The following is a 14486-nucleotide window of genomic DNA, read 5'->3' as shown; positions in this document are numbered from 1 at the left end:
CCTCCTCCTCCTCCTCCTCCTCCTCCTCCTGTTCCTCCTCCTCTCCTCCTCCTCCTCCTCCTCTCCTCCTCCTCCTCCTCCTCTCCTCCTCCTCTCCTCCTGCTCCTCCTCCTCTCCTCCTCCTCCTCTCCTCCTCCTCCTCCTGCTCCTCCTCCTCCTCTCCTCCTCTCCTCCTCCTCCTCCTCTCCTCCTCTCCTCCTCCTCCTCCTATCCTCCTCCTCCTCCTCCTCTCCTCCTCTCCTCCTCCTCTCCTCCTCTCCTCCTCCTCCTCCTCTCCTCCTCCTCCTCCTATCCTCCTCTCCTCCTCCTCCTCCTCCTCTCTATCTTGCAGCATCAAATAATTATGACATTGACTTCAAAATGTAGCTTTTCACTATTTTCGACCATATATAGCAATTGTTCATGTTTGCTCTAATAAATGCAGTTTTTCTGGTGTCTTTACAAATGCATCCTGTTTTTGAGAATCATTGATCTATTCCATAAAGAAAAAACACCCCACAAGCAATGGCATTACGTAAAGAAACATTTAAAGAGTTAACATTCTGATAATGAATGAATATTGGTATTTGGTAGTTATGATAAGGGTGGTTAAGGATCTTAGCATTTCACTTCAATACATTTTTCGGGGGCTGACTTTTTTTCTCTAAGGACATCAGAGCAACTCTTTTATAAGGTCTAAAACTAACCGGTCTGTCAAAATATCCAGTCAGTACCAACAATGCCACCCCCAATATAAAATCATCTATAATTTGACCTAAGGTCCACATGTGCAACTAAATAAACAAGCACCATTTGCTGAAGAAAGACTGATATTTGTTCAACAGCTCAGAGAAGTAGTAGTTCATTTGTCAATAGCCATAACCTAGGTATGAAAAGTTTTTGAACACTATATAAGTGCATTTTCAGCGGTATTAACAATAGGTACTTCAGCAGCCCAAGATTTCAAAAGGTCAAATGATGTGTTTAGTCTCTTTAAAATGTGACGGTACATAGATTTTGGTCTAAACTTTACAATGATATATTACTTTAAGCTTTTGGAGTAGGTTGCCCGCTTTCATACTGGCTCGATGCGTAAACATGTAGAATTTTTTTTGAAAGAATTGCAATGATATAGGGTTGAAATAAGGAGTAATAGCATATAGAAAGCTTATATTCTTGCAATGCTATAATGCATTTTTCAAAACTATAGACCTTTAAAAAGTCACTATGAGACATGGTCCATCTACATTGGCACAACCAACCCCCTGGCTCATTAACTAAGTATAGTTTATAACCTCAATGATTGAGTTATACATTCATATGTTATCAATTCATCTGTTCATTGCTTTCACGATGATGAATAGCTTAACTGTTATTTTTACACAACAGTAAGAAAATACCAATTCAAATGTCCAGAGGCATAGACATTACATACACAATGATATAAAACAGAAAAACAACAAATCCTCATATTTACAAAGCTGGACTTATTTATAAATATTGTTATTGCTTCATCAATTGTATTGATGTAATATCTCAAAGTGAGAGTATTCACAGAGAGGCACAACTTAAAGATCAGACAGAATGGCCGTTTCTCAATGTCGAGTAAACCTGCTGCAGAGCCACTATTTCAAGTATACTACGTCATCGAGTGGCGCCGAATGCTGGGCATTTAACATGCATTTAAACAGTCATTCGGCGCCACTCGATGACGTAGTCTACTTGAAATAGTGGCTCTGCAGCAGGTTTACTCGACATTGAGAAACGGCCACAAACTGACTGAGCAGCTCCATCGGCTCCTGTGTTCACTGGTAAGTTTCTAATGCGTACAAGAACGTTTCTTTTCTATATCCCCTTAGGGGCTCTGTATGTTGCAATATATTTACAAAATGTTTTGACAGCAGCATTTGTTTTCCTCGAAGGGAAACCAAACAGTGCAGCTGATCATAGTTTTAGCTGGTGCTTTCAGGAATATTGCAGCTAAATACAAGCTACAGTATGACAACCAATGAGCAATACTAGTCCCTCTCATGTGCGTTTGGAAAGTAACAAATGTGCGTCTGTTCACCCATTTTTTAAATCATGCATTTCTGCTCTACCCTGTCACCTGTTTCTCTATTAGAGTACCAGGATGTAGACAGAAGCCGCAACCAAAGTACCCATTAAACTGTGTGGTGTTTTGCATTGTAGGTCTTGCCTTTGAGTCTACACAGCAACAAAGTCCAACAGCTTTGCTGTTCACACAGGTTCCATTTTCCCTCCAAGACACCTTTGGATGCCAATGTTTTTGCCTGATCAACAAAGGGTCTGAGAACAATAGACACGACAGACTCATGGGAACCAAACCAAAGACCTGTAAGCATTACATTCTGCGCGGGCGGTGCACGCTTTGTGACGTGCAACAACATGTGACAAACAACAAAAACGTGTGAGTTTTAACAACATGTTTATTGATTGACTTTTCATTCCTGTATGGCAATATTCATTTCGCACAAAGATGGCACTGTTTGTCAGAGCACATTTTGGGGACAACGTGATCTGACGCAGTAAGGATACAAGTTTGTCAGTATATCTGAAGGCTCCCGTACACTGAGTATTTACATGCATGTATAGTGATTGTGAGTTTGTAATAAATATGTACTTTGTAAGGGTTATAAGTTAGTTATTGTTGGTAAAACAGTAAGGTTGTTTGTTACACTTAAATATGTTTCAGTAATGCATTTTAGTGACCTGCCATTAATGGCAGAAGGTAAATAGTCAACATGACAGGTTAGCAGTAGCGTGGCGTGGGGAAAAATGTAGGGGAAGCCCATTTTTTTGGGTTGGGGGGGGGGGGGGGGGGGGGGGGGTGGTGGTCAATAATGTAACCAGATGAGTGATTACAGCGCCCATCATTTTACACACATTTGTATCACACAGATGCAGGACTTGCACACGCCTGTTATCTAACCGACAGGTCCGCACGCACTCTCCAGCCGAAACTCTCGTCTTATTAATTTAAGCATTTTCTTATTAATTTATGCAGACACACCTCCCCCCCCCCAAATGCAATACCAGCCGCTCAATGCGCAGTGCATTCATTCACAAAGTAAATCAGGAGACCTTTAAAGTTTTTACGTTCACATCAAAGTATCAGTAGGCGTGTATGAAACACATGAATTCAAAAACAATTATGTACAGAAACATCCACCTTCTCTTCCCTTCCCTTTCTAACACACGGCAAGTGCAGCAACAGTCCTCGTCTCTGTAATTAGCTCAGTCCGTAGTCCAAAAGTAACTAAAAAATATAAACAATCTCATCTATTCAGGTGATCGATTACACATTGGCAGTGTCCAATCAAATCGCCAGCCGCCTCTGAAGGGAAGCCAGAGGCGGCTGGCTTCCCTTGGCATGGCCCTGACCAATCACAGGTTGGCAGGGGCATCACGTGGGCCTCATCTGATTGGTCAATCCCTGAATTTGTTTTCACCAAGGGAAGCCCGATTCAGCTGGCCTCCTCTCGCAACAGTGAATGCAATCTACTGTTTCACCATAACATCTAGAGGGGCGCTGTTTGTTTCACTCTTTGTAAAATACTCAATGAGAGTGGGGGAGAGACGGGCCGGCAGCAACACACAGCAAAGGAGAATTATCGAAACAAACCAAGTGTTTTTAATTATTTATTTAAATTATAACTACAATCCGAGAAAACAGGGGAAGCCTGGCTTCCCTTGGCCTCCGGGAGAAAACGCCACTGCAGGTTAGAGGGGTCATGAAATACTACTTTTAAGTGAAAGTAAAAAGAAGAGTAGTATTAAATACAGGTTAATACTGTATACAAATGTATTTAAGGTACACAGATTTTATTGAATGTGAAATTCAATTCGAAATAGGCCTATGTGTTTATCACATAAAAGAGTAACATACAGACAGAGTGAAGGTATGTGAATGGTTATTGAGGAATGTAAGTCGAAACTGAAATGCATAAGATAATTAATATGTTTATATGATTTTGTGTAATAAAACAACCTCAGAAGTAATCTGGAAGGAAACTGAACACAACGTGTCCTCATTACTTCTGTTTCACCTGCACCATACAGGTATCATAACTGTTACTGTGGTCCTCATATCGGGGACCCGTAACACATTCATAAAGTTATTCAAGTCGTTGAATAAAATAAGATGTTTAGGTAAAGTAAACCTAAGTAATAGTTCAAATGTATTTGCATCAAAATGTACTTAAAGTACTAAAATGGAATATTACATTATTGGATTATAATTATTAATGCATTAATTTACTTTAATGTTGCAGAAAATAAATGTGAATCTCAATAAAGTGTTATCTTAACCTGTAAGAATGCATGATACATTATTTGTTGATTGCATGTTGTAGTATATTTCTTAATCTTTAAAGTAGGTAAAACTATTAAATATATTTTGTGGATTAAATAGTACAATATTTTACTCAGTATTTTAGTAGTTGTCAGAAAGAGCCAGAAATGGACACCCTCGGGTAAAGTAAATGTACCCTGAAAACAAAGCACTTGGATCAAATGTATTCAGTTACTGTTGTATTATACTATGTTGCCTTTGTCTAATTGGGCTTTTATCCATGTTTCCAGAAAATACAGAAGAAGCAAAAAGAAAAGATCTCTTGGCCATATTGCAGGAGAGGAAAAAAGAAAACAATTGTCTCCACTCTGCCCAACACAAACAAAACAATGCAGAGAATATACTCCCTCCGATGACTCCGATGATGATGGAGCGGTTGTGCCTCAACAACTCTTTGAGGAGGCAAAGCTGAAACAACGCCTCTATCACAAGAAATTGAACGAAATGAGTGCAACTGAATGAAAACCAAAAAAAGTAAGTCATAAGGTTTTTAGTTAAAGTATATATGTATGGCATATTATGATAGACAAATCATAAACGTTTTCTATTGTTATTGAGTCATGAAATGATTATATTCCCAAAGTGTCTGCGTTTCAGTTCATTGTGTGATGTGATATTTAAGTGTACTTTTGTCAAAGTTGCATGGTATGAGGCTGCTACTTGTTTAAGTTACATCATTACAATATACCATCCAGATACGAGCTTTCAGTGATTGCTGAATATTAACAACATGTGTGCAAGTGGACTACGACTATAGACAACAAACTACTAGATGTTACTTAATATTAGTTTTTCTTGTAAGTTAGCTCCTCATAACATATTCCCTTCTGTCTTAGGCTGGAGGAGCAGGAGAAAGTGACACACTGCGTGTTTTAAATATCAAGTTGCAGCAACATCTTTTCAAACAGCTGAACCCCACAGCAGATGAAAGTAGTGGTGAGATTGATTTGTGTTGTTCTTATTACACTGTCCTTATAGGATGCCATTTGATCAACATGTTGAATTTGTCATGGTTGATTCCTGAAAGAAATGTGATAGTCAAAGATTGAAGAATTATTTAATTACATAAAATGTTTCTAACTTTTTTTCTGTAATTATGAACCATTTTATCTTAAAATAATGTATCCACTAATGAACAATTATGATGCAAACAATATGTGTTTGAACAAGTTTTGTCCCATAATATAATTGTATAGACTTTCATAGACTAGTTTCCAGAAATGGGAATAAACTGTCTCTACTTGCTCGGCTAAGCGCTAAGCCATTTTTAACTTTTGAGAGATGTTTTTTACGATGAGTTCAGCGGCACCTCTCAGCATCCATTTGACATCAAACTCTAAAAATAGTTTTAAGCTGTTTGATCTTTTATGGGGTTAATCATCTTTTATATTTTTACAGAAAGTGACAATGAAATAAAGAAAGAAAGCCTGTAAGACTTAAAATAAGGTTTATGATGCTTACTTTTATTTGTTCGTATGTTTTCAATCACTTTTCAAATTGGTGACATGGTGGCTTGTCTCCTCTCTTACTGTCAAAGATCCCGGTGCCCAAAGAAGACCATCATTGGTTAGTGTTACCTCCAAAGTGCCTTCTGATGTTAAGACATGTTTATTGCAATGTTCAACAGTGCAAATGAAAGGACAAAGCTGGCATTAGTTAAGTTAAATATTTGTGTCTGACTTATTCTTCTTGCTCTGATAAGACTTGTTATTAATGATGTGATCACTTAAGAGCTGCTCTGAAATGTAAACTCAACTGTTAAAGCAAGTGGGTGGATTTCAACGAGGTGCAACTGTTACCTGTCTTCACCTTATGCTCTATAACATTACAGAGGCAATGAGTTGGCACCATGTCAATCCCCAAAAGGAGATGAGGTACAATATTTCATGACAGCTCCCAGGCGGCGGGCGCAGATGACACTCCTCCCGGGAGCTGTCATCTCAATCCATCATGACAGCTAGCGCGTCCCGGTTGCGAGCTGAGCTGTGCGCGCGATTCTTCCTGTCGGCTACGCTTCTCGGACTTAACTACGCTGGAGTCGATAGCCGTATAACTCTACAGGCAGCTACGAGCCTAAATTCCTGTCGCAGAACGTGGAACACACTCTCACGGTAAGCTATCTGTTATTTCAGTTATTACGAGGTTGTTAAGGTTAGCTGCTGATGTGTTTTTTAGCTTACCAAGGGAACTAGCGAAGCTATTGATAGCCAAGGGGCTACTGTACGAGATGTGCACGGCCTGCTGTCAGACCGGCCCGGGGTCCGGCCCACTTTCTGTCACGCATTGTGATTGGCTGTACGGCATTCACACACTGATTGGATGTATCTACCGGGAGGTTTGAACAAATAGGAATGAGTGTAAAGAATTTTCGCACAACAGGTTAAGTAAAATAATAATACAAATAATTTTTCCATCTTGAAATAACATAATATAATATCAAAAATGTGTCACGTCAGGGTGATGGAGAAGCGCCAGGGACTCATAATTATTTCTCTTTAAATGTCCTTTTATTCCTTTGCTGTTTTATAATATGGCTTTTTATTGCCATTGTGTATGAAATGTGCTATACAAATCAGAGGAAGATTAGAAGTACTCCGATTGTGTACATAAGTAAAGTAAAAGTAGCAATACTAAATTGTAAAAATAGTCTGATACAAGTAAAAGTTCTGCATTTCAAATCTTACCTTTTAGCTAAAGTGTATTTTAATAAATGTGTTCAAAACAGTTGGCAAATGTATTTGTATTTACTTTATATATTGCTGCTGGATATCTTAACCATCATTTGACCTAATGTATATTTAATAATCGTTTTTTATGTAACTAAAGCTGTCTGATAAATGACGTTGAGTAAAAAGTTAAATATTGGCTTCTAAAATGTAGTAGAGTAGAAGTATAAAGTAGCATAACATGGAAATACTCAAGTAAAATACAAGTACCTCAAAATTGTACTTAAGTACAGTACTTGAGTAAATGTATAGTTACTTCCCACCTCTGATACAAATGAACTTGCCTTGCCCGTTATGTTAGCATCACATTTCACCAGTCTATGCAGCCTAGCCTACTAACCACTTTCCAACTTAAATGTATTTTCAGAATGAGAGCATTTGAGGAAGAAGATGCCCTTACTGTGGCTCAACTAGAGGCAGGAGTCAGGTGCAAATGGCACTGGTCCTGGCTGAAGCTAGACTCGAGGAACGAGGTTAGGGGAAAAGAATATGCGTTCCCTTTGTCGCAATTCTTCACAAAAATTGAGAAACCAGGCCATGCCCGTTGCAGCCTCTGCTGCAAGGAAATTAATTATTCCACCAAGGGCTCCCATGCACTTTTTGCACACTGTAAAACCGAAAAACATAGCCAAAAGGTGGTGAGTATTATGACCACACTCAGTGTTGTACCAGTGTCAACAACTCAGGGCCAGTCACTGCAGGGGCCATCAACTCAGGGCAGATGAGGGAAAGAGTGAAGGTGCCAGTACCTCTGTTTGAAAGGATAGCAAATGCAGAGGTGAGTGTTGGTTAGCCAGTTTGTGTGCTAGTTATCACAGATAATTAAATAGTTAAGCCTAGACTTTGATAAGCAGAACAGGAAATTCCCCTAATAGCCTACTCCATCAACAGTGAATCATAATTATTGAATTGTTTTTATAATGAAGTATGTTTATTACATGCTATAGTGCTTTGCAAGTGGCATCATATAACATGCTAATACTATTTTTGTTGTTCCAGGCAATGGTTCTTGGAACCATTGCAGAATATTCCCTCCCCCTATCTGCAGCTCCTGTCATTGTTGAGCTTGCCCAGACACTGGCTCTGGATAAACCAGCTTTGGCAGACATGAAGCTATCCCGGACTGCTGCATCTTACAAGATGGTCCAGGGCCTGGGCCACACCTTCTCAGAGAGGACGTTTCAGAGAATCAGGTCAAGTTCATTCTCGATCAACCTGGATGAGAGCACGTCAAACTCCAACAAGAAGGTGTTGTCAATTTTAGTAAGCTACTTCAATCAGGAGCTGAAGCATGTGGTGGTGGAGCACCTTGGCTCCTTCGAAGTCCTTAAAGGCACGGCTTATCACTTGGAAACTGCCTTAGTCGCCTTTTTTAAAGACCATCAAATCCCATTTTCAAACATGGTCAGCATGATGTTGGACTTGTGTAATGTGATGAGAGGGAGCAAGTCTGGGCTGGAGACAAGAATAAGAGACAAGCACTGCCAGAACCTGCTGGACATAGATGGAGATTCATGCCACCATATCCACAATGCTGCCAAAAAGTTGGCTGCCCCCTTCTGCCACAACCTTGAGCAGCTCTTCACAGACCTTCACACAGACCACCTGTGGGCTTCAGACCAGGTATTGTGGATACGCCTCCACTGGAAATACTCATTGCAAAATGACAAATAGGCCTAATAAGTGTCAGCCCATGTTCTGCTTGTTTTCAGGTGAATTATCTGATGGAGGTTTGTGAATTCATGTGCATTCCAGGCACCAACCCACAGAGGTTTACGGCTCATCGGTGGCTTTCAGCGTACGATGTGGGCATCAGCACTCGCCGAATGTTGCCTGCATACAAGGTACTGTATTTTGGTTTCCTCAATCGTGCAGACCAGAACCTCTACATGGATATCCTAGAGGAGATTTACAAGGACCATGGAGTTGGTGAGCGGGCAAAGGCCAGGAACCAGTTCTTTCACCAGGACCTCAGAAAAAAAGGTAAAAGTCTTGAAATGGACCTAATATTTTCTGATCAGTTCCGCCCACAACATGTTATCTGATAATTCCTCTTGTGTTTTTCTTTTTTGGGAAACACAGTATACTATGTAGCCCAAAACCCTTTTTTAATTACATTTCTTCCAGGAATGACGCAAGTTGGGAAAGACCGAAAAGAGAGGGTGGTAAAGAAGCTCTGGTTCGAGAGCCTTAACACAAACCTTTATCTGAGTGTTTACCTTGGCGTCCTCCCCATCTTGAAGGAGTATGTTATGGTGTTCCAGGTGTATTCACATTAAGTGAATAATCAATCTCTGAGAAATGAACATAATTAACCTATCCTTGTATGACGAAGATAGGAGTCAGAACTGACCCTCAACTCCAAGTCACGTCTGTGTATGATAATATAATTGTTGTATTTTGGATTAACATGCCATAATTATTCACAGGGCAGCCAAACCCTTGTCCACAAGCTACATGACAAGCAGCTTGAAGTGGTCACCAGTTTCATGGCATGCTTTGTCAAGGCTGAGCATCTTCACACCACACCAAAGAAGCTCGTGGAGATGGAGTTCAGCGATAAAATGCTGCCTCTCAGGGAGCTGTATGTTGGACCGTTGGCTGAAAAACTGAAGGCAGAACATCCTCAACATCCAGTCAGTACATTTTATGAAAATGGCAAAATCATACATTGAGTCTAGTCGATGATTTAATTTCCAATGTTTTATTTTGATAATTTTTTCCAGATTGTGCTGCAGTTTCTCAACACAGTAAAGACTGCATACATCTCCACAGCAGCCTACATGCAGAAAAAGCTGCCACTGAACAGCAGGACTCTACAAGCCCTGTCTGCGTTGGACCCCTTAGTGAGAGGACACTCAGAAACTGGCATACTGCTGAAGCGGCTCTCAGGGCCAGAGATGATGGGCCACTTGGTGCCACCTGAGTGTGACGTGCCACTGGAAGTGTTGAAGTTCAATGTTGACCACACCCTTCCCCTGTACCTGGATGGTGACAGCATGGTTACGTGGTGGGCAAATATAATGGCCACTGGCAAGTACCCAGGTCTTAACCATGTGGTTAAAGGGGGTCTTTCTATTTTCCATGGACCTATGGTAGAGTCCTCATTCAGTGCAATGGGAGACATCATTACTCAGAAAAGCACCAAAATGAGCATGGCAACATTTAATGCCATTCAAACAACCAAATATGTTCTCAAGTCCAGATGTCAAACAGCCATCCAGATGTTCAAGAGAGAAAATGTGAAGCTCTCCACGGTGGACAAGGCCCTCTGTAAGAACATCCGCACTGCAGGCACAAAAGACAAGACACGCAGAAAACAGGCCCTGTTGAAGAAGAAAGAGAGGCAGGAAGAGTTTGGGTGCCAGCCAATAACCAGTGCCGAGCAAAGCAGGAAGATTGCAGTGGAGAAGGACAGGCAAGCCCATGTGAGGCACAGAGCTGCTCAAAAGCGGAAAAAAGCCCTTGAACTACTGGTACAGGCAAAGAAGGCAAAAAAGTAGTATGTACTTTTAAATATTTGATCTCTTCATTCAATAGTAGTATAAAGTCTAGTACAGAGGCTTTCACATACGTTTTCTAAATGTTCAACAGGGAACTGCTGCTAACAAATTGTTTCTATTTTCCCTTTAGAAATCATCTAGATGAAAAAGGAAGGACGTTTTGATGTGCCGCAAGAAGTGTCGGAGAGTTCACTGTCTTCTGCCTTCCCTTTACTTTTATCTCTAGCGTTGCAAAGGCAGTGTGAGAGAAATATTCATGCTCTGACTGGATATGTTGTTTTGGTTACTGTCTTTAAAATTGTGTAAGATAGTGGTACGGCTCTACAAGTACACAAAATAAATGCTTTGTTATATTACAAATGGAAACTCTGTGTTTTTCTTATTATTACCACTGCTTGTTTTGTTGTTCTGATTGCTAAAATTGCCTGTAAATCCACATTTTAAAGCTGATAATTAAAAAAAATCTACTTTAAAATCTACTAAAAAAACTAGCCTTGCTCTTTGTTGAATTGGAAGGACTTGGTTATTTGTCATTTATATTGAACATTAATATAATTAATTTTAATTGATCATATTTCCTTTGTGGAAAGTCCTGGTCCTGCTTTGTTCGGACTGATACATTTTAGACATATTTGATTTAAGTACTTCTTTATTTGTCCATTTCATTTTAGTCTGCTTCAAGAGGTGGCTTTCAAAAAGAAACTTGGAGAGCGAAATGAAGGCCAGATGGGCGAAGGCTGGACACTACATCACGGCAAAAATACCAAACCTCTGAAGACTGAGAATGCTTTATTATTTATAGGACTCTTTATTTATTTGTAATTAATTAGTTGATATTGATGTGTTAATGTGTTATTGTAATTCGTTTTTTTATTTTTAAAATATTGAATTATATTTATTATTTTTGAATTAAAATGCAAATGTTGTATTTATGTGTTTATCTGATAAAAACCTACGTCAGAAATGATCATGCTTGTCATATGTCTATCTCCATAGAGGCTGAATCATCATGTTAATCACATAGCTATCATATGCCTCAAACAGTCCTGATGCTCTTCTAGGTAATCACACATCCTGTCATGTTCACAGCTACAGTTGGGATACCTTTGTTATCATGTTGCTCTCATGTTGGAAGAGGACATTCAGGATTTTCACAACAAATACTCAAATCTATAAAAGCTCACAGCCCTGGCCACTGTCTCTCTCATAACTAAGAGGCAGATAGCATGTTAACAACAAGCGGGAGGAATGTACAAAGTATATGTACGCAAATTGAACCCAGATCATTTGAGAAGTCGAATGCAGGGTTGTTTTATCATAATCTCTTGACCCGCCCACTGCAGGTGTGATGGAGAGGTGATGTTCCAGTCGGAGGAGTGTGTTGTTAACTTATTGTATTTTGCTATAACATTATATATATACAACTATTTGTTACTATTTATTCAATTTACTTATCTTTGTTGTTACTGCAATAAATGACACAGTGAACACATCTTTAATATGTTCATGTACTCTGGTGTATATACCATCATACTAGTATTTATTGTGGCTCTGGTATTCTTTCAGCATGCCCCCAGCATAGTATGTGTAATACTATCATTAAACACAACAACATACCGTGCTGGTGGATCATGCTGGTCCCCAGTATGATCCATGATGGTGGATCATGCTGGTCCCCAGTATGATCCATGATGGTGGATCATGCTGGTCCCCAGTATGATCCATGATGGTGGATCATGCTGGTCCCCAGTATGATCCATGATGGTGGATAACCAGCATGGATCACTCTGGGGACCAGCATGATCCACCAGCATGGACCATATACATATCTTCAGTATGATAGCTGTCTAACAGAACTTCGGGTAGTCACACCTACATTTAATGTGCAACGTTAATGGAGGCGGAACTAATCTGCGGTGTTGTTTGTGTTACACCTGTTTTATTAATCGCCATACTTGGCAATCGCAACTCCAGAGCAACGCATGCGGTCTAGTGATATTTCTGGATACAAGAAAACTAAAGGAACAAGATGCAGCCTAAGCTATCAGCCCCTCTGCAGTAGGTGACGAGCAGCGAGGTACGTGTTTGCTGGTTGTTTGTGGTTGAGCTGCGGGTTATGTGTGTTTATGTAGTGTATGCTGATAGAAATGTGTGTGTAGTTGTTGATACATTGCTGACAGAGGGAACTACATTTGAATACAGATTTAAGAAATATCAGTCTTTGAGCATGTAATAAGCATGTTTTGTTTTGACTATATTACAACTATATTATAATAAAATAATATAGTATTTATATTATTGAATTGATTATTATTATTAGTAGTAGAAGTAGTTTATTTGCATTAATTATATTTTAATCTTTTTAAGGCTAGTATTTTCACTATATTCATTCTGTAGTGCACTATTAAGATCAGAACATATCTTAAGTCTGCTTGAATGATGGATTTCTTGTCTGCATTGGTCCAGGAGATCATCAACCTCCCAAAGATGCCACTACAAAAACCTGCTCTGGAGATGTTGTAATTTCTCCACAAAAGTGAGTTACAGGAACTGTACCCAAATCTCTGGATTGCCCTCGGCATTGCAGTAACTCTTCCTGTTACAGTTGCGTCTGCTGAGAGAAGCTTTTCCAAACTGAAGCTTATGAAGACGTACCTCCGGTCGTCAATGGCACAAGAACGCTTAAGTGGCCTGGCTATCATAAGCATCAACGCACAGTTGGCACAGCAGCTGCCATACGATGACCTTGTCGATGACTTTGCATGCAGGAAATGCAGACGTATTCACCTGTAAACGCATACTGAACGACATACATGCACATTTACCATTTACCTCACTGTATAAAAAAGTAACTGTTGATAAGAATTATATTTGCAAAGTACTTTGTTTCCCAACATTTTTTCACTCCTGTCGGTGGGGGGGCTCATCTCACAATGTCGCTTGGGGCCCCAAGTTGGCCAGGGACGTCCCTGACTGAGGACCTGACGTGGACTCATCACCGAGGACCTGACGTGGACTCATCACCGATGACCTGACGTGGACTCATCACCGAGGACCTGACATGGACTCATCACACAAACACCATCACCAAAACAGCGGCTCTTCTTCCTCCACAGGCTAAGGAGGTTCAACATGGACTCCAGGATACTCTGCAACTTCTACGGAGTATCCTGACTGGTAACAATAATAAGCCATAAACCACAATGGGCTATGATTATGAACCAATAAACCAATATTAAACAAGTCTCTGCTTTTTTGTTATACATATCAAATAGAGCCGCACTAACCCTGTCTGACGCAGCGATGAGATGAAACTGATACTGCCCGTTGCAAGTCTGTAGCAAGGATGTTTGCAGAGTGAAGTCCTACACTGCCCTCTGTTGGTGAAGCTGCGCCACTCTCAGTCCTACGGTGACAAAAAACCACCTTCAACTGAAACAAAGTTAAACAAAAATCCATGTTGGTTCTTAAACAGTGTGAACAATTGGCAAATGCTAAGCTAAGCTAAACATTGAAGGATAAACATTGGCAATTAAACAGCAGCAGTTGAACCTACAAAAGGTGGGGGGGTAAAACAATTCACCATGCTGCACACAAACAATTCATTTGAATGTGTTGGACCTATTCACCACAGCAGTCGAATGCACTTATTGTAAGTCGCTTTGGATAAAGCGACAGCTGACAGCTAAATGCAATGTAATGTAATGCAATGTAATGCCTACCTGTACCACCAACCATGACTCAGCAAAGAGGGAACAAAGGCCCACAGGTGCCTTTTATAGCAGAACCTGATTGGGGGAGGAGTCTGGATCTGCATTCAACAACACTGCCCTGTTGTGGAGTGTTATGGGTAACAGCAGATCCAGACTACACACTGCACCACAGTGTGAAAGTGTTATCATTGTG

General features: G+C 40.2%; 1 protein-coding gene and 1 long non-coding RNA gene across 2 annotated transcripts; both read left to right on the top strand.

Annotated features, from left to right (window-relative positions):
* Nucleotides 1–3889: 3889 nt before the first annotated feature.
* Nucleotides 3890–6206, top strand: LOC117484059. Its single transcript, XR_004556073.1, has 4 exons — nt 3890–4059; nt 4582–4825; nt 5188–5287; nt 5889–6206. It is a non-coding gene; the product is annotated as an uncharacterized LOC117484059 (long non-coding RNA).
* Nucleotides 6207–7510: 1304 nt separating this feature from the next.
* On the top strand, nt 7511–10029 carry LOC117483941. The gene is made up of 8 exons (XM_034132282.1): nt 7511–7550; nt 7764–7855; nt 8077–8700; nt 8790–9060; nt 9205–9341; nt 9507–9713; nt 9804–9992; nt 10024–10029. Exons 1-8 carry the CDS (start codon nt 7511–7513, stop codon nt 10027–10029), a joined length of 1566 nt encoding a protein of 521 aa, XP_033988173.1.
* The last annotated feature ends 4457 nt before the right edge of the window (nt 10030–14486 follow it).

Source organism: Trematomus bernacchii, unplaced genomic scaffold, assembly GCF_902827165.1.
Source record: "Trematomus bernacchii unplaced genomic scaffold, fTreBer1.1, whole genome shotgun sequence".
Classification (NCBI taxonomy): domain Eukaryota; kingdom Metazoa; phylum Chordata; class Actinopteri; order Perciformes; family Nototheniidae; genus Trematomus; species Trematomus bernacchii.
This window is presented reverse-complemented; position numbering and strand designations above follow the sequence as displayed.

Excerpts from the sequence above, each read along its gene's own strand:
- LOC117483941 (XM_034132282.1), top strand. The coding sequence starts at position 7,511 with ATGGCACTGGTCCTGGCTGAAGCTAGACTCGAGGAACGAG. Across the intron at positions 7,551-7,763 it reads AGCTAGACTCGAGGAACGAG|GGCCAGTCACTGCAGGGGCC; the intron begins GTTAGGGGAAAA and ends TCAACAACTCAG. Across the intron at positions 9,714-9,803 it reads CAGAACATCCTCAACATCCA|ATTGTGCTGCAGTTTCTCAA; the intron begins GTCAGTACATTT and ends AATTTTTTCCAG.